The sequence below is a fragment of the Cyprinodon tularosa genome, unplaced genomic scaffold (assembly GCF_016077235.1).
Source record: "Cyprinodon tularosa strain WSP-4 unplaced genomic scaffold, ASM1607723v1 ctg1346, whole genome shotgun sequence".
NCBI classification, from domain to species: Eukaryota; Metazoa; Chordata; class Actinopteri; order Cyprinodontiformes; family Cyprinodontidae; genus Cyprinodon; species Cyprinodon tularosa.
Window position 1 is genome coordinate 29,415 of NW_024038165.1, and position 18,958 is coordinate 48,372.

The following is an 18,958-nucleotide window of genomic DNA, read 5'->3' on the forward strand; positions in this document are numbered from 1 at the left end:
GGATGATGTTTTTGATGATGGTTTGGTTGGTGAGGGATTGTAATTGGTTTTTGGGTTGGTTGATTGGTATGGATGTGAATGATAGGATGGATAAATGGAGATGGATGTAAGGATGGATGGATGGAAGATGATGATGATGGTATGGATGAGGATGAGGGTTGGATGGATGGATTGGATGGATGGATGTGTGATGGTTTTGATGTTTGATGATGAAGGGTTTTGTTTGATTTGTGGGATGTGTTGGAGGTTGATGGATTGGTGGGATTGAGGGGGGAAGTGTTATGGTTGGTGAGGATGGATGGGTTGTTGATGTTTTGGATATGGGGGATTGTCTTTGATAAGTGTGGATGGATGAGTAGTGGGATGTGGATGATGGATGGTTGGGTGGGGTTTTTTTTAGGGATGGGGGGATTGGGTTGGGGTTGTTTTGGATGGTATGTTTGGGGGGTGGGGGATTGTTTGGGGTTTTGTTATGTTTTGGGTTGGGTGTGGGGTGGGGGGGGTTTGGAGGTGATTTTGGGTTTGTTTTTTGGGGGGAGGGGAGTTGGTGTTTGGAGGAGTTTGGTAGGTTTGGTTGGGTGGGGTTTGGGATGGTTATGTTTTGATGGTATGGTTGGGTTTTGTGTTTGGGGGTTTATGTTATTGATTTGGTAGGTTTAAGGGGGATTGAGGGTTGTTTGATGGTTGTGTTGGATGTGGTGTGTTTTTGTTGTTGAAAGGTGGTTTTTTTGGGGGGATGTGTGTTGTGGTTAGGAGGGTTTGGATGTTGTGTGGTTTGGATTGTGATGGTGTTTTTGGGATTATTGTTGTGGAGATTTGTTTGTTTTGTTGTGTTGGTATGTTTGTTGGGTTGGTGTTGTATGTGGGGGTGGTGGGGATGGTTATTGTTTGGGTGTGTGTTATGGATGGAGGATTTTTTTTTGATATGGAGTTGTTTTTTTATTGGTTTTGGGTTTTAGTGATTTATTATAGGTTTCAGGTTTTGGGATTTAATGTGGTTGGTTGGTTTTTGGATTGTTTTATATTATGGTATTGGTTTGGGATTGGAAGGATAAGATGATTTTTGTGAAGGGTTTAGGAATTGAAATGAAAGATATATTCTTATTCTCTACTTTAATTCTAATTTTGTCCATAGATCAAAACTCGTTTTTTCCTTTCCCCCAGCACTGATTCTTTAAATGACATTAAGGTAACTCTAGGACAGGAAGTCTAATAAAGTCACGGTTACACGCTAACAGGATACGTCCATGAGAGCGACCATGCTGCGACACGCATCGATGGTGAAGCCTCCTGTTTGGACGATTCCTGTGTGGACAAAAAGGCTGTGGTGTTTATGCAACATCTCTTAATGAGTGAAATGATGAGGCAGGTAAATGTCTCACCTTTCAGAAGGTTCTCATTTAGAAGCTTCTGCAGCTGCTCAGCATCGACGTCTTCATACTGAAAAACATGGACCTATTAACTATTTAGGAAAGTCAATTAAAATGTGAAGAATTACATTACTTTATTTATTTATTTTCAATGAATTATTTAAATAATTAAAAAAGGTATAATTAAACATTTTCTTGATGGCAACAGTATTTGAGATATGAAAAGCTATTTATTTCAATCGAATGATTTAAACCTTTGCTTTCCATATGATAAAACTTTATATTTGATTACATATTTGCTTAAAATCGGATTCTACGATCAGTTACTGCTTTTAGAGCCTTTTACCAAGCAGCTCTTTTACTCTTCATTCATTTTGTTTAATCTCCTTTTTGAAACCTAAAAAAATTTCACCTTTCCTATCTAAGAGTTGAACTGATTGGGTGAATCCAAAAAATAAAATATTGTTTATTGTTATCAATTTAGTTCAAATTAGTTCTGAAAACAATGAAAATGCTAGAAGATATAAACTGTCGACCCATAAAAACTGATATGATCAGTGGAGAGGAAATGGAGCATTCTGTTTCCATCATCAAACCTTTTTGTTAACGCAACACAACATACCAGGGTTTTTTTTTTCTAATCATTAATTCAGAAATATGTGACCTCAGTATTTAAACTAAAATCCTCAGTGAAAGAGGGGGCGGCCTAGTGGATATGACGTAGAGCTTGCAATCCAGAGGTTCTGAGTTTGAGCCCCTCTCCCACAGCCAGCACTCTGGGTCCCTGAGCAAGACCCTTAACCCCACACTGCTCCCCGGGCACCGCACAATGGCAGCCCACTGCTCCCCAAGGGGAGGGGTTAATTGCAGAGAGGGAATTTCTCCAGTGTGAGATCAATAAAAGAAAGTTTACCTTGTCAGAGTATTGGCGGGAGAAGTTTTTGTTATTGGAAACGTCTTTTCCGTTCTTCTCTTTCTTGACCTTTAAACAAAAGAGTTTTCAGTTTGGTGCTCAAGATAAAAATACTGATCAGCAATTATCAGGATAATTTAAAAAAAGGAAAATAGAAACAAACCTTTTCAAAACTGCGTCCAGAGTTTTCACTGAGGAAAAAAAGATCAGTAAGAAGGATTTTATGAAGAACAGAGCTGATAATATCTGCTTAGTGTCCAAATACAGCTGGAAGTATAAATACATTTATTCCACAGCGCAGTTATGTCAGTTTAGTTGGTATCTTTATTATTGTAATTAATGCTCCTTGACATTTTCCAAACACCGTTATTACTTTAAAAGTCTAAAAGCAGTGACCGGCTAGTTAAAGTCAATCCTCCTGCACACAGGAGGCCCTGCGTTCATATCCCTGCTGTGGGGGAATGAGCTGCTACTCTGGGCCCTTAGGTGAGACCCTTCATGCTAATGTCTGCTTGGTAAGTCACTCGGATAAAACCATCTGCTAAATAAATCAAAATTGCACCAATTATTTTACTTATAGTCTTTCAAAAACTGACTTTGAATTCCTGCTTAATCATTTTTGGAGCCAATTTGGACCCTTTTTCAGCACCCTTCTTTTGTGAGAGAATTTAACTTGTTTGTATGTATGTTCACATGGATTAAGGTGTTAGCAACATTAGCAGTTAGCCATGGTTGGTTGAACATCATTTTAATGGCCCTGTTCAAATTCATGGGCTGCATCCTCAGAAGGCCAGATTGGAAGGCCAATTACGTCATAGCGTGGCGCTGAGGTCTGGTCGGATTCCAAGAGTCCTCGTTATGCGGCCTTAAAATGCGTCCTTCTTTTTGCCCGATTTGAAGGACGGTCCGATTTATCCTCGCTATCCTTGGATATCCACAAACTGTAGTTAAAAGCCTTCAGCTGATCCAAAATGCTGCAGCCAGAGTTCTGATGAAAATGAAAAAGAGAGATCATATCTCTCCTATCCTGGCTTCTCTTCATTGGCTTCCTGTTAAATCAAGAATAGAATTTAAAATCCTCCTTCTCACATATAAAGCCTTAAATGGCCAAGCTCCATCTGATATCAGAGATCTGATTGTTCCTTATGTTCCTAACAGAGCACTTCGCTCTCAATCTGCAGGTTTACTAGTGGTTCCTAGAATTTCTAAAAGTAGAATGGGAGGCAGATCTTTTAGTTCTCAGGCTCCTCTCCTGTGGAACCAACAACCAGTTTTAGTCCGTGAGGCAGACACCCTGTCTACTTTTAAGGCTAGGCTTAAAACTTTCCTTTTTGATAAAGCTTCTAGTTAGAGTGGCTCAGGTTATCCTGATCTATCTCTATAGTTCTGCTGCTATAGGCTTAGACTGCTGGAGGACATAGGGACCCCTTTTTCATCATTCTGCTTCATTCTATCTCTATTCTCCTACTCTGCAGAATAGACTCATCGTCTCTACCTGATTAATCCCCATCTAACTTGTTTAGAGTTAAACTGCTGACTCTCCTTTGAGAGAAAGTGTGGATTTCATTACATCGTGGGATAACAGACTGAAGCACATTTAAAGATGGAACCAGAGAAACCTCTGACTGAGGCGCTTCCTCTCATTATTCAGGTTAGTTAAGGTGTTGGATGAGGATAACTGTGATTGAGTTTCCTCCTTTAGCTTTAACTCATAAATCTGCAGATTCATGAGGAAAAATTAGAGCATCACTTCATTTTACTGGGGATGTTTTAATGGCAGATTAAACCTGTTGCGGTTAATTCTTATACATTCAGAGTTTTGTGTTAAAACGACCTACTAGCACTGCGTCTCCTCTCTGGAGAAGATGGTCAGGAGGAAGGAAGCTGTCTCATTGGGTTTCAAGGTGGACGGCACAATCAGGTATTCTCCAGGCTCCAGAGTGAGGAACTCCATCACTTCACGTGCATTAACAAAGGTTTTAGTTTGGGCAACAGGTTTTTGGCTGCTGAAGAAGGACGTCGAGAACTTTCCAACATGAGTTGCGTTCTGCAGGGTCATAAACATTTCACAGTTTGAGAGGAAGCAAGGTCCTCTGGTATCATTCACAGATATCCAAACTTACCTTTTCTGACAGCTTGGGGGAAATCAGTTGAGACGTTTTCATATTGGAGAAAAAATAATATGAAGAATAAAACAACAATTTAAATGTATTTGAACATTTAGAGAGATTGGAATCCCTGGTTTGTTCTAAATTTAGCACTAAAATACCAACAAACAATCTGAAAAGTTGGACGGCCACTTACCTCATAGATGGTGAACCCGATGAAATGGTTTTGCACCATTCGTCTGTTCCTCTTGTCAGGCTTTTGCATGAGAGACACCAGAGTGTTTTTGGCTTTAGAGGAATTAGTTTTTCCATAAACCTTGATCCGATACTGGGGATTGTTACAGAAGGTCTCTGAATAAACACAGGATAATAGTACTAATAAATGTGGCAGTGAAGCTGTAAGCAGACTGAAAGATGCTAATCACTGAACCGTTCATAGCATGAGAGCAGCTCACTAGATCCTCTCACTCCTGGGATACTTTTCAGACATTCAGACCAATGACAGCAATCATTCAGTAAATGGAGTCATTAGCAAACTGTCCAAACCAACAATCGGCACTCTTTGACCAACAACAACAAGCAAGACTCAGACGGATGGAGTATGGAGTCCAACTAGCAACCCTTCCTAACCCTCTGATCTCTGCAGCCATATGTCCTTTCCTCTGCCTTCTGCTCCATCCTACCATCGTTTCTGAATGAAGCACCTTGACCTCTGAACTTAATGTGACCTCCGACCTCTTGAGTTCCAGTGATTTAGGAGCATATAAGGTCTTTATCTGTTCTCTCCAAGACATCAATGAGCTTGTTTGAAGAGGATCACCTTTGTTGTTGATGCAGCCTCCAGCTGTGGTTCCTGCGACCCAGCGGTTCTCATACATGGAGGTCTTCCACTGAGAACCTGGGTTTTCATCCAGGAAGTCGGGGCCCAGGCCACAGATGGCGATGTTGGAGTAATACTTACAGCAGTCTTCCATGGTCATCCTGTGTGCAACAACATCATCACCAACATGTCTCCAGCCAATCGAAGCAGCTCATTCAGTTAGTGACCCATAAATTAGAGTTTTCTTTACCAAAACTCTCCGTCATTTTCCACCGTCAGGCATTCTTCTCGATATTCTGTGCTTACAGTTCGCCACAGCGGAGACCTAGCAAACAAGTCAAGAGCTTCACTCTTCACTCAGCAGAAAGTCAGCCACTAATAATAGTGTTTGTGTTGATGTAGTGACTGAGTGGTGATGCGAGCTCCTACAGATCACTCCAGTCTCCGGACCACTCTCCGTGTCCCCAGGGGTTCCATAGACGCACCAGCTTCACCACCGTTCCTTGGCTCAGCAGCTAAACAGAGACAAACCCAGAGAGCAAATACATACCATGATACAGCCGCCTCCGTGTTTCACTTAAACAATAGTAGTCTCTCTAACTTTGTCCTGAAATCTTCAGCTGTTGGAAATGTGCTAGTTGCAATGGTTACCCTGTGTCCAGTGATCAAGTCTCTGGGATAACTCTGATAAAGTTTGATAATGACCACATTTATGCAATGTTCAGACTGCAAGCGCCAGAAGCAGCTAAAAAGCTCCTGTCGCTTCATCTCTGATCCACATTAAGGTCAGACGTCCATTCAAAAGTGTCTAGATGCGTTTGATGCTCCTGCTGCCTCTGTGTTCAATGCAGAGAGCGGCTTTGCTATATTAGCTGTGATGCTGGTGAAGGTTCTCAGTCATCCAGGTCATTGTCATTCAAAAAAAGTTAAAATCAATCCACTGGACTTTTTTTTCCAAGTTTTAAGACGTTTCTCTTTCCATCCAGGAAGCTTTTTTTAATTCAAAATGGCGGAAGGAAGTAGTGTTGAGTTCCAGGCTTTATACAGTAGCCCAACCACTTGTTTTGGTTTAGAAACATGCACATTGAACCAAACAAACAGGTTTGCCCCTTTGGAATAAGGAGTCGTTTTGGTTTCTTTGTTAGTCTGCAATACCCGATACTGGGCTATGCCTCTGAAACGGGGGGTTGTTGGGGGCAATTGTTGGCCTGGGTGACCAACCAAGATGTTTTGTCCTCTGCATGGGGGTGGGGGGTTTAAATGATAGCAGTAAGGAATCACCTCTATCGCTGCATTGTAGGTTTCTGAAAGCTGAAATCTGAGTCCCCCCCCCCCCTGTTTAAGGTTGTTTTTTCTTTTTCAAAACACCTGTCTGCTTTGTCCAAAATGTGAATTTTCTAGTCCTCAAATGAGTGTCCGTTGGATAGGAAGCAAACATCTTCAAACTTGGAAACCAAGTCCTGTGGATTGTTTTTTTTTTTTACTTTTTGCAATGAAAAAGTAGATTTAATACATTTGTGTGTGAGAAATTCTTCCTGAAAACTTCATCTGTGCAGTCAGTTCATCAGGATTACGACCCTGCCTTCAAATATTATATTGCTGTAAGAACAGAATGCCTCAGGCCCGCTCGCTTCTTGGGGGGTTTTCCCTACGGCGGCTGGAAGTAGATGTTAGCGTTTTTCAGGTCTGTGCTACAAACTGCAGGCAGCAGGATAATAAAAGCGAACATATTCTGCCGGCAGGTTTCTACATTTTAAGTTATTTAGACGTTAACAAACTGTTTCAGAGGAGTGATCATAGCGCTCTGCATCAGCAGTGCTGCGTCTGACTCCCTGCCAGCTCCCAGATCAGCTTCTCATATTGGTTAATGTGGCACATCCAGCAGCTAAAGTTCAAGTTTTCCAACTCCAGCAGCTGCTGCTTGTGATTTAACCAGCAGTGTGGGGTTGAGGGTCTTGCTCAGGAACTCAGAGTGGCAGTCCGTCGGAGTGGAGCTTGAACTCAGAACCTCTGGATTCCAAGCGCAATACCCTAACCACTAGGCTGCCACTACCCCAAAGCAGGCATTAGCATGAAGCGTTCATTTATGCAGGACAGGTGACTTACCACCTGAGCTAGCCAGATCAGAATCAGAATCAGAAATACTTTAATAATACCAGAGGGAAATTACTTTTGTTACACGCTCCAGTTACAGTTTTATATGATATATACACACATCCAACTAGGTGTGTCAAGATGTGCTGCTCCTGCTGATCTAGATGCCCTGCAGGACCTTTAGATGTGCCTTAATGCATGTCAACCATAGACTTTGCATGTGAACCAGCTGCTTCTGCTGATTTAGCAGCATGCGGTCTGAATGTAGAATTAGACTGAGTAAGAGACTTTTCACTGGATCACTGATGACTTAGAGACTGGTCTAAAAGTAAGCACTCGATCTGCTATTGATTTTTCTACCAATCCGGGATCGACCTTGTACCAACCCAGGACCGATCCGGGACTGATCCAGAACTGATCGGTACTGATCTGGTATCGATCCAGTACCAATGCGGTAGCAATCCTGGACCGATCCAGTACCAATCCTGTACCAATCTTGTACCGATCCAGGACTGATCTGGCACTGTTCAGGTTCCAGTCCCCTACCAATCCAGTACAGATCTAGGACCGAACTGGGACCAATCCTGTACCAATCTGGTACCGATCCAGGACTGATCTGGTACTGTTCAGGTTCCAGTCCCCTACCAATCCAGTACAGATCTAGGACCGAACTGGGACCAATCCTAAACCGATCCTGAACCGAACCAGTACCAATCCGATACAGATACTGTACCGATCCTGGACCGATCGTACTTATCCATAAAACCCTCCCTCCCTCCCTCCCTGTGTCAGACAGAAGAGCCGTCACCTCTTTGAGACCCGTCACAGTGTAGGCGTGGCCTGGGACCAGTCCGTTTGGAAAAGTGGTGCCAGTAATGGCTTCCTGAGGACGAGGAGGAAGAGGCAGGTGTCAGTTGGATCTTAAACTGAAACACAAACACAGGTAAAAAAAAAAAAAAGAACATGGATCTTCGCAGATTGCTGTGACTGTCTTAGAAGAACCTGTGGAAATCTTAGACACGCTGAACCATCTGTGCAGTAACGCCTGTGCAGCAGCATCTGTGACGTAAGCCTGTGAGGTAACACTTCTGCAGTAACGTCTGTGATGTTATACCTGTACGGAATGGCCTATGCAGTAACACGTGTGAGGTAGCATCTGTGCAGCAATGCCTATAAAGTAATGCGTGTTAGGTAGCGTGTGTGCAGCAATGCCTGTAAAGTAACACCTGTGAGGTAGCATGTGTGCAGCAATGCCTGTAAAGTAATGCCTGTGAGGTAGCGCCTGTGCAGCAATGCCTGTAAAGTAATGCCTGTAAAGTAATTCCTGTAAAGTAGCGCCTGTAAGGTAGCGTGTGTGCAACAATGCCAGTAAAGTAACGCCTGTGAGGTAGCATGTGTACAGCAATGCCTGTAAAGTAATGCCTGTGAGGTAGCGCCTGTGCAGCAATGCCAGTAACGTAATGCCTGTAAAGTAATTCCTGTAAAGTAGCGCCTGCAAGGTAGCGTGTGTGCAACAATGCCAGTAAAGTAATGCCTGTGAGGTAGCGCCTGTGCAGCAATGCCAGTAAAGTAATGCCTGTAAAGTAATTCATGTAAAGTAGCGCCTGTAAGGTAGCGTGTGTGCAGCAATGCCAGTAAAGTAATGCCTGTAAAGTAATTTCTGTAAAGTAGCACCTGTAAGGTAGCGTGTGTGCAACAATGCCAGTAAAATAACGCCTGTGAGGTAGCGTGTTTGCAGCAATGCCTGTAAAGTAATGCCTGTAAAGTAATTCCTGTAAAGTAGCGCCTATGAGGTAGCATGTGTGCAGCAATGCCTGTAAAGTAACTCCTGTGAGGTAGCGCCTGTGCAGCAATGCCTGTAAAGTAACGCCTGTAAAGTAATTCCTGTAAAGTAGCGCCTGTGAGGTAGCGTGTGTGCAGCAATGCCTGTAAAGTAATGCCTGTGAGGTAGCGCCTGTGCAGCAATGCCTGTAAAGTAATGCCTGTGAGGTAGCGCCTGTGCAGTAATTCCTGTAAAGTAGCGCCTATGAGGTAGCATGTGTGCAGCAATGCCTGTAAAGTAACTCCTGTGAGGTAGCGCCTGTGCAGCAATGCCTGTAAAGTAATGCCTGTGAGGTAGCGTCTATAGTTAGCGTGTGTGCAGCAATTCCTGTAAAGTAGCGCCTGTGAGGTAACACATGGGTCTGATTCATTATTGATGGTTCAATCATTATTCCTTGAAGTATTTTATAGTTGCATAGTTGACTTGATTGGACAGACTTCAACTGAGAAACATGACAATTAAACATCAACGTTTTGAATATTTTAACAGAATCTCAACATCTGTGTTTATTATCGTCCTCAGTATTGGAGTTTTGGCAGACTGCTGGTATTCTATCCTACATGTGCGACCCGTAATGTGTATCTTTGTGCAAACTGTACTTTACCCCTTTTGGTCTGCTGCTGCAGCTCATGCATGTGTTGAAGCGTGCCGCTCTGCACAACAGCTTCCAGAGATCCGGAGAAGGCTCTGACAGCGGGATACACATGTGGACACCACCGGTGAAGTCCCTCATGGCCTCTGCAGGGGTCCCACAACTCATGTCCGCATAGGATCCACAGACCCTGACATATTCAGTTATAATAGTACGTTTTTTTTTTTTATAAAAATATGTATTTTCTTATGTCATGGCAATTAATTAAAAAATTTTTACATACTTGGCATAGGCCTTCTCAAGCAAGGCGGGCCAGAACTCACACTCATCTTTGGAACTAGCAAAGATGGTTTTCCCTTTAATTGTAGGCAGCTTGTCATCAATCACCACGTCGACCCATTTCCCAAACCTCCAGAACTGCATGGTTAACGAGAAAGAGCAGTTAGTGACACCACAAGTTCTGTCTTATTGCAGATAAGCAGTTTCGGTTTTAATTTAGAAGAAAGAAAAGGAATTGCTTTTACCCTGAAATGAAACAGCCCACAGTAGTCCTTTCCAAAGCATGTCTGGTCCAGAGGAACAACCATCTTGAAGATGTCTTTGTGGAACGTCAGCGCTCCAAGAGATGCTAGAAACCAACAATTTCCTGAGAGAAGAACATGAGTGAATGAATGAATGAGAGGGCAGAGAGGATCTGCTCTAAACAGACTTACTTACCAACTTTTCCTTGACCAAAGTCAAACCTGGAGACACCATCAAGCACAAAGAATGGATTGGGTACAATTTTCTGAAAGAAATTACATTATGCCTTCATTTGTTTTAAAGTAGGGAAGTTTATTTCAGCAGCAAAGGACTAAAACTAACCGGATATCACACCTGAACAGCTCAGGCCTTCTTTCTAAACAAACTTGTCAGTTTTTAGAAAAACATAACTCTGCCTTTTAGCTGTTCTTTATTCTTAATTTTTAAGTGATATGCAGGAGTGACTCTGATGCAATATAAACAGGAACATTTGATCTGGTTCTCACCGACGGTCTTAGCCACTCCACTTGGGCCAGGTCAGCTGGGTCTAGCTTCCCCACCCCGATTGAGCTGTTGTCTGGGGGAAAGTGTTCATCGATGTATCTGATGTTTCGGATCAGACAGTACTCCTTCAGCTCCTGGTAGTTCTGCTGTAAAAAGTTCTCTGGGTTTTTTAAGGTCCCATGACCGTCTCCCTTTTGCCGAGCATTTATGATGTTCTGACACACGCCGCGAGCAGACATGGCGGAGTTTAACTGCAAGAGGTTCACAGACAACTGTTATTTTTCCATCATGTCTGGTTAAAGCAACAGTTGAAGCCCTTCTATTGACTCTACTGTTCTTCTATGTAGATTTGCAGAGAACATTGTTCATTATTAACACCATCATAACAAACCACGGCTTGTTTGGTCCGGTCCACCCGCCATGCCCAGTGCTACCAGACCCATAGCATCAGGTAATCACATGAAAGAACCCAACTAAACACACAAAATAGGCTCTACGATCTTGAAAAGAGTGATCTTCAGGAATTCAAGAAAATACAAGAAAATAGTGACAGAGATGTCAGCTGCTCATGATGTCTTCCAGGGAGGCGTTCTAGAAAGCATCGCTGTGTTCTGTGTGGAAACCACGGATTAAAGCCAAGCTCACATCATTTCTCATGATCAATGGACAGATTAGTTACCTTCACTGCAGGGCATTTAAAACCCATTAAGTAAGTCATTCGCAGGTTATCCTATCATACTCATGTTACAAATTCGGTTGACATCACAGCATCTACTTTCTCATCATTTGATCTATTTTAGAAAATTTGTACAGAAAAGATGAATGTAATCAAGAGCTGTCTCTGGAAATTAGGTAAAAAGAAAACAGTGAAATTAAAGACGAGAGACTTTACCTGACTGACTCTAGAGATTAGGACAGAAGAGCTCTGCTGGAGTTCAAGTAGATGTTCTGTGTCTACAGGATGGGGAAGTTAGATACTCCTTTTATATAAACAAAATAAATAAACACTTCCCTCCTCCTGGTGATTTTCACTGGAAATACTTCTGAGACCTTACAGGGAAGATTTTGGCAGTTTTCCTGAGCCTGCCTCAGGCATAAACATGTTATTCACCTGCTGCTGTAGTAGAGATTTATGGGACCATGAAGCAGCGTCTCGCATCAGTCATCGCCTCTTCTGAAGGACTTTATCAGAGAATTGGAACAACAGGCTTTGAATTCTATTTTGTTAATCTATAACCAATCAAATTCATATAATGCAGTGAAGTTGTTGAACCAGTGAGATAATCCCAGCAGGATAAAGACACTGTCAAACATTCTGTCAATATGAGCCTCCTGCAGTCTGAGAGCTTTTCAGGGCACAGCTGGCTGCATGTCAACAGGCCTGCAGGTGTTTGAACAGGAAGAAACCTGAAGAGACAGAACATGGTTTGAATGCCAAGTGGAGGGAGGGGATTGAACATGTTCACATTGGCATCTGGATCAAAGTGCACATCTATTCACAGGAATTTTGTAACGCACTCCCTGAGTTAAAATCAACATCTGCATTACTCCTTTATTTCATGTGAAGAAAACATCTCTGCTACTGTCTTTACTACACAGTCACTCCACAAACGGGAACAATGGGGCATTCAGCTGAATGCATCTTATTTTGTAACAGTCATGGGACTAAATCACATTATGGATGAAAAAATCAAAACTTTCTGAGATGATCTAAGTTATTTAGTGACATTTAGGTAATCAAAACCCAGTCATATGCAGATACTTAGAAGATGTAAGGACGCTGTAAGGCCTGAAGGCCTCAGAGTTCAGGACATGGGAGGCATTTCAAAACCTGTTCATATTTACTGACTGACATTTGAAGACCTTTATTCACATTTTGCATTCAGTCATGGGTGAATTCCTGCAGCAGCCTGAGGCTGTAATCTACAGTATAAACCATCAAAACAGTTCATTTCTCAGGGCGATGCAGAGCAATGTTGGGACTAACTGCATTTCATAACTAACTGTGTTCGTTATGAAATCATTGGCAATTGGCCTAATAACAAATAGTAATCTTTTTTTTCCTAGCAGTGTCCTTTCTGGCGATGCAGCAATAAGAATAATTATCTTGATGCCAAAAAAGAGCCCAACAGATTTTGCTTTCAGAAATAGAGCAGTACGGCTGTCGCCATAGTGTTCCACTGCATTTATGCATGGAAATAGCTTTATTATAATTATGCAAGGTGTATTACAGCTTATATGGACACTGCAATGTAAGCAGAACAGGAAAGGAAAAAGAGGAAAAAGGAGATAAGATTAAAGAAAGAGGAGATAAAAGGGAGATAACGATAAATAATTTTCAGTCTGCTTCATCGCCTGCAAAGAGATGGAAAAAGAACAGAACAACCAAGGACATGGTTGGAGACACAATAAAGTAGCACCTAGATACTATTGCTGAAGTAAAGGTAATTTTATTGACTAGTAGCAATCTGAGGCAGAGCATTAAGTTCTGCTTTGGAGGAGGCAGGCATGACACCAACTGGTTGAAGAGTGTCATGTGTTTCGGACGAATTCATTTCAGAGACTGATAGCAGATAATGGAGGAGAGATTCAATGACAGCATTTCTCAATTGGAACCAAAGGCTAAATGATCCTTTTACTTGGTCATTATGAACAGATAAATGATGCTTCTTCCACATCAGTTATAAGCTCCTCAGATCATCTATCAGTCAACATCATTGTCTGACAGTTAGCTGCTAGTTCTTCAACACATTTTTCTTTCTACTTCTTCAATTAACTTCAATTCAGTTTATTTCTATAGCGCCAATTCACATCATGTCATCTCAAGACACTTTCCAGTTCACCAGATTAACTATTTAGATTGATTCAAAGGTTTCCAAAGGAAATCATTGGAAAACCAGCTGATTGCATCGACTCATTGACTCTTCAGCAATCCCTCACACTAAGCATGCTTGTAGCGACAGTGGAGAGGAAAAACTCCCTTTGAACAGGAAGAAACCTCCAGCAGAACCAGGCTCAGTGTGAGCGGCCATCTGCTGAGGCCCACTGGGGTTCAAGGAGACAGAAGCAGACATAGAAAAAGAAGCATAGATACAAAAGGCAACTGTCAACCAGCTCCACAGGCGGCCCCGTCCAGGAAACACACAGCCAGGCAGACGAGCTCCGAGCCAGCTCCCATGTCAGAGGATGAAAAGACCACATCCAGTTAGTCACAGTCAGAGAAACATGACTACACTGGAAAACAGGCCAAGCTCCAACATCTAGAAACAAAGGTGTTGATGGCAGCAGCACAGCTGATATTTCTCTCCAGGATGGAGTCACAGCCAAACAGGAACAGACCAGATGAAGCTACTATGAGAAAAAGCAGAGAGAGCAGAACGTTAGAGATTGAACTAACAGATTCTGCAGAGTGGGAGAATAGAGATAGAATGAAGCAGAATGATGAAAAAGGGGGTCCCTATGTCCTCCAGCAGTCTAAGCCTATAGCAGCAGAACTATAGAGATAGATCAGGATAACCTGAGCCACTCTAACTAGAAGCTTTATCAAAAAGGAAAGTTTTAAGCCTAGCCTTAAAAGTAGACAGGGTGTCTGCCTCACGGACTAAAACTGGTAGTTGGTTCCACAGGAGAGGAGCCTGAGAACTAAAAGATCTGCCTCCCATTCTACTTTTAGAAATTCTAGGAACCACTAGTAACCTGCAGATTGAGAGCGAAGTGCTCTGTTAGGAACATAAGGAACAATCAGATCTCTGATATCAGATGGAGCTTGGCCATTTAAGGCTTTATATGTGAGAAGGAGGATTTTAAATTCTATTCTTGATTTAACAGGAAGCCAATGAAGAGAAGCCAGGATAGGAGAGATATGATCTCTCTTTTTCATTTTCATCAGAACTCTGGCTGCAGCATTTTGGATCAGCTGAAGGCTTTTAACTACAGTTTGTGGACTTCCTGATAGTAAAGAATTACAATAGTCCAGCCTTGAAGTAACAAATGCATGGACTAGTTTCTCAGCATCACCCCTGGACAGGAGATTGCTCATTTTTGCAATGTTCCTCAGATGAAAGAAGGAAATTCTAGAAACCTCTTTGATCTGGGATTGAAATGACAGGTCCTGATCAAAAATAACACCAAGATTTTTTACTTTATTATCTGAAATCAGTTTAATCCCATCCAAATGAAGTGACTGGCTAATCAGCTTCTTTTTCAGAGACTCTGGTCCAAAGACTATAACTTCTGTTTTATCTGCATTCAGAAGCAGAAAGTTAAGAGTCATCCAGGTTTTTCTGTCTTCAGACATGCCTGTAATCTATGTAATGGGTTAGCTTCATCTGGATTTATAGACAGATATAGCTGGGTATCATCAGCATAACAGTGGAAATTAATCCCATGCTGTCTAATAATTCTACCAATTGGGAGCATGTATAAAGTAAAGAGAATTGGTCCTAGCACTGATCCCTGTGGTACTCCACAGGTAACCTTTGAGCGTGAGGAAGATCTATCATTAACTGAACATCAAGCTGTGTGCAAAAAAAACATGCTTATCTGCTCCCCGAGCTCAGAAACTGGAGTCCCGATCTTTCCAGGTGACAGACTATATGACAGCTATAGGAGCAGCAAGCAGATAAGCGAGTTTTTTTAGCACGAGCACAAGAATAAAGAAGCAGAAAAATTTAGTGATGAGAAATTTCTGGTCAAAGTGGACCACCTCAGTGACCTATTTGGAAGGTCAAAGAACTAAATCTACAGCTTTAAGGAAAAGATAAAAACCTCCCTCAGGTCAGAGACGAGAAAGCTTGAACGTGGAGCAGGCGGCTTGATGAAGGAAACCCTTAATTACTGGGGGAGGCATCGTTTCCACACCAACCCAGACTGGTTCCAGCTGTGCAGAGGAGGACCAGTTTGCTGACATCACGTCTGACTGGGAACCAAGTCGAGGTCCCAGTTAAACAAGAGAGCTGCAGGATGAAGCTTTGGAAAGCAGGAAAATGACTCATTACACCCATTAATCCTGACTTCCTGGTTTTGTTAAAGACGTTTATTCATTTTTGCCTTTTTAATTCTTCTAACCATTATATTCATTATCATTTATGGATTTTATTTAATTTCAATGTATTAGTTTGATAGGCATTTCCTTAAATGTTTAAAATTTGGTATAATTTAATTTTACAATATTGATTTTTTTCTGTATCAAATGGTTCAATGAGTTGTTTGAAAATCTGTAAAGTTTAAACCAGGATTATATTTTTTGGTATATTTTAAGGAGATTGATGCATATTTTCTGTTACAGATTAAAAAACAAAGTTATCAGGGTACATTTTGTTGTACGTTTCTCTCTACTTCTAGTTTTGTTTCAATTTTAGACACAAATTGCACTAATATAGATGTATTAAGGTGGGGGGGTGGGGGGGTAATAGAAAATAATTAAGAAGCTGTGTGTTAAATGGACCAATCATGTGCTGCAGTTTTAGCCCAGCGTTTCTACTAAGTGTGCAGGTGGAGAAATGGGAGATTAGCTGGTTCTCTGGAAAACAAACATCTGCATGTTTTTACCTGTTGGCCTTTCCATGGAAGACTGCTGCTCCGTTTTCGTTTTCTTTATTTGTTTCCCGATTTTGCGGTTCAACTAACTCTGACAACTGGCACCACAGCAAGAGTATCACCAATAAAATCATATATCATCCTGCTCTAGCACGGGATTCTCAGGTTTCCTAGCGTGGAATCGGGTCTTACTTCACCTTGACTTGAAGAGACTTGTTCCATGTAGTGAGTTTAAATTAGTATTCATTTAGCCTTTCTTTGCACTCAAGGAAGCTCGATTTGGATCCGACGGAATCCGTGTTTATAGGAAAACCTAAAAAAGCCCCAACAAAAGGCAGACCTCCACCAACATTTAATAGATTATTCCTTTGGTATGATGGATGGATGATGGATGGATGGATGGATGGATGGATGGATGGATGGATGGATGGATGGATGGATGGATGGATGGATGGATGGATGGATGCAGTGTTGTGCCTGAACGCGTTCATTGAACGAAAGTTCATGAACTCGTTCATATTTTGGGCGAACGTGAACTGAACGTACTGCATTACTGCCTGATGAACGTTATTGTGAACTCGTTCATTCTGGTGTCTGTGAACGGCACGCTCTCTCAGTTCAACTCCGTTCAATAGGTTGCCAGATTTCTATAGAGCCCTCCAGGCGAAACCCCGGCTAAATCACACCGTAAACAGGCCTTAATATGTAGCGGGAAAAACACCCAATCTGGCAACACCAGCTACCAGCGTCGTAGCCTACAGCCGCGTGCGTCATCAAAACAAAATGCAGCGTGGAAGCCACAGCAGCATGGAGGCTACCGTGGAGGCGACAAAGCAGCAGTATGATCACTTAAAACAGGTTTATGACCAGGTGGTCGGTGAGGATGATGGCAACAAGTTTGCCCGCCGGCTTTCAGTAAAAAAATCCGCACTTCAGTAACCTTAAATTCCTACCTCAGCCTGGTCCCTCAGTTTGTGTTAGTAAAATCTTCTTGAGCGGAGGTCTTCAACAGGGGATCCGCGACCCCTAGGGGGTCTACGGAGGTACTGCATGAGGGTCTGCATGGTTAGTTGATATTTTTATATTCCCCCCCTGCATTTTTTTCCCCCACTTATTGAAATGTCTTTAAATACTCATTAACATGAAATCAACAGACTGTAGTAAACAGATAAATGGAGACAAAAGATGTCTTTCAGTCATCAATCCTCACATTCAGCGACACACAGGAGCTCTTTCAAGCTGGGCACCGTTTCCTTCACAACACCTGTCCCATCAACCAGGAATCAGAATCAGAAAAACTTTAATAATCCCAGGGAGAAATTAATTTCTTTACATTACTCCATCTGTAATAGAGTGACTATAGGACACAATTTCATACAATATATATAGTTAGGGGGTCCCCGCTCCATCTCGCCATCAGTTTGGGGGTCCTTGGTCTGGAAAACATAGAAGACCCCTGTTCTTGAGGGTTTTACTATCCATGTAACTTGTTTGTTAAACCTGCCTGGTATAATTTTCCAGTATTCCTTTTTAGTATGTATTGAAATGGAATTTCAAATGGAAAAAATTATTAAAATAAAAAAAAAAAAACATTTGCACCTTAAAGACTACTTTCCTGTTTTTCTTTTAATAATTCCTCATAAAAAAGACCATTCAAGCAGCACATTTTAACTGATGTTTCTGAGAATATACTGTAGGGGTGAAAGCTGCAGCTGCTACTAGTGTGAAGTGAATGGACAGCAACAAAGCGTTAAAGCAACAATGGGGAAATGCTGTCCCCTCAATGCTAATGTAAACCCTGGTTGGATAAGGATTCAAAACTGGATATGAAGATGAAATCTGACGCACAGTTTCAGAGTTACAACTGATAAAATAATTGCTGTCTGTGGTTCTACAGTAGGCTATGGTGTAATGGAGCAATATATGAAAAAAAAAAAGAACTATGAACTAGTTCATTTTTTGGTTTTGAATTATGAACTATGAACTGAACTAGTTCATTTTAAAATGTGTGAACTGAACTTTGAACTAGTTCACGTAGAAAGAGAACTTTCCCAACACTGGATGGATGGATGGATGGATGGATGGATGGATGGATGGATGGATGGATGGATGGATGGATGGATGGATGGATGGATGGATGGATGGATGGATGGATGGATGGATGGATGGATGGATGGATGGATGGATGATGGATGGATGGATGGATGGATGGATGGATGGATGGATGGATGGATGGATGGACGATGGATGGTTGGTTTAATTATTTTTGTCCTAATATTATGACTTTATTCTCCTAATGTTATGAGTTTAATCTCCTATTTAAAAAAGAAAAGGCTGGCCCTCCATCGCACACAGGACTTTCCCACAGTGACTGCAGCAGTGCAAACAAAGAGGCAGATCCTGCTGCCAGCATCATCTCATTGATTATTGTTTTCATCCCTCCTTGCTTGTAGTAATAAAGTTGAGTTTCTCTAGTTTTAAAGCTACAGTGTGTAACTTTTAGCGACATCTAGCGGTCAGACTGCAGACCGCAGCAACATGAACATCTCCCCCCCACCGCTTCTCCCCCCCAACAGTACGGCGAGCGTTACGGGACAAAATGTCTTCCACGACGTCCGCATCACCTACCTTCTCAAGTGATGAGGTTTGTTTACATAGATAATTTTACAGATAGT

General features: G+C 42.0%; 1 protein-coding gene across 2 annotated transcripts in view; it reads right to left on the bottom strand.

Moving 5' to 3' along the window:
• Positions 1–1,192: 1,192 nt before the first annotated feature.
• LOC119778526 (calpain-2 catalytic subunit-like) overlaps positions 1,193–18,958 on the bottom strand; it is a 34,977-nt gene continuing 17,211 nt past the window's right edge. Inside the window, exons 1-17 of one of the 2 annotated variants that reach the window (XM_038277791.1) lie at positions 11,638–11,779; positions 10,748–10,996; positions 10,437–10,506; positions 10,244–10,365; positions 10,003–10,136; positions 9,732–9,909; positions 8,114–8,188; positions 5,641–5,726; positions 5,462–5,536; positions 5,212–5,372; positions 4,588–4,742; positions 4,407–4,418; positions 4,122–4,330; positions 2,447–2,474; positions 2,284–2,352; positions 1,383–1,440; positions 1,194–1,305 (exon numbers count right to left, since the gene is read on the bottom strand). In XM_038277791.1, the coding sequence (XP_038133719.1) occupies positions 1,232–1,305; positions 1,383–1,440; positions 2,284–2,352; positions 2,447–2,474; positions 4,122–4,330; positions 4,407–4,418; positions 4,588–4,742; positions 5,212–5,372; positions 5,462–5,536; positions 5,641–5,726; positions 8,114–8,188; positions 9,732–9,909; positions 10,003–10,136; positions 10,244–10,365; positions 10,437–10,506; positions 10,748–10,984 (1,743 nt within the window). In that variant the 5' untranslated portion in view covers positions 10,985–10,996; positions 11,638–11,779 and the 3' untranslated portion in view covers positions 1,194–1,231. Of the gene's footprint in view, positions 1,306–1,382; positions 1,441–2,283; positions 2,353–2,446; positions 2,475–4,121; positions 4,331–4,406; positions 4,419–4,587; positions 4,743–5,211; positions 5,373–5,461; positions 5,537–5,640; positions 5,727–8,113; positions 8,189–9,731; positions 9,910–10,002; positions 10,137–10,243; positions 10,366–10,436; positions 10,507–10,747; positions 10,997–11,637; positions 11,780–18,958 lie in introns of those variants that run through there. The other variant, XM_038277792.1, reaches the window with a different exon arrangement.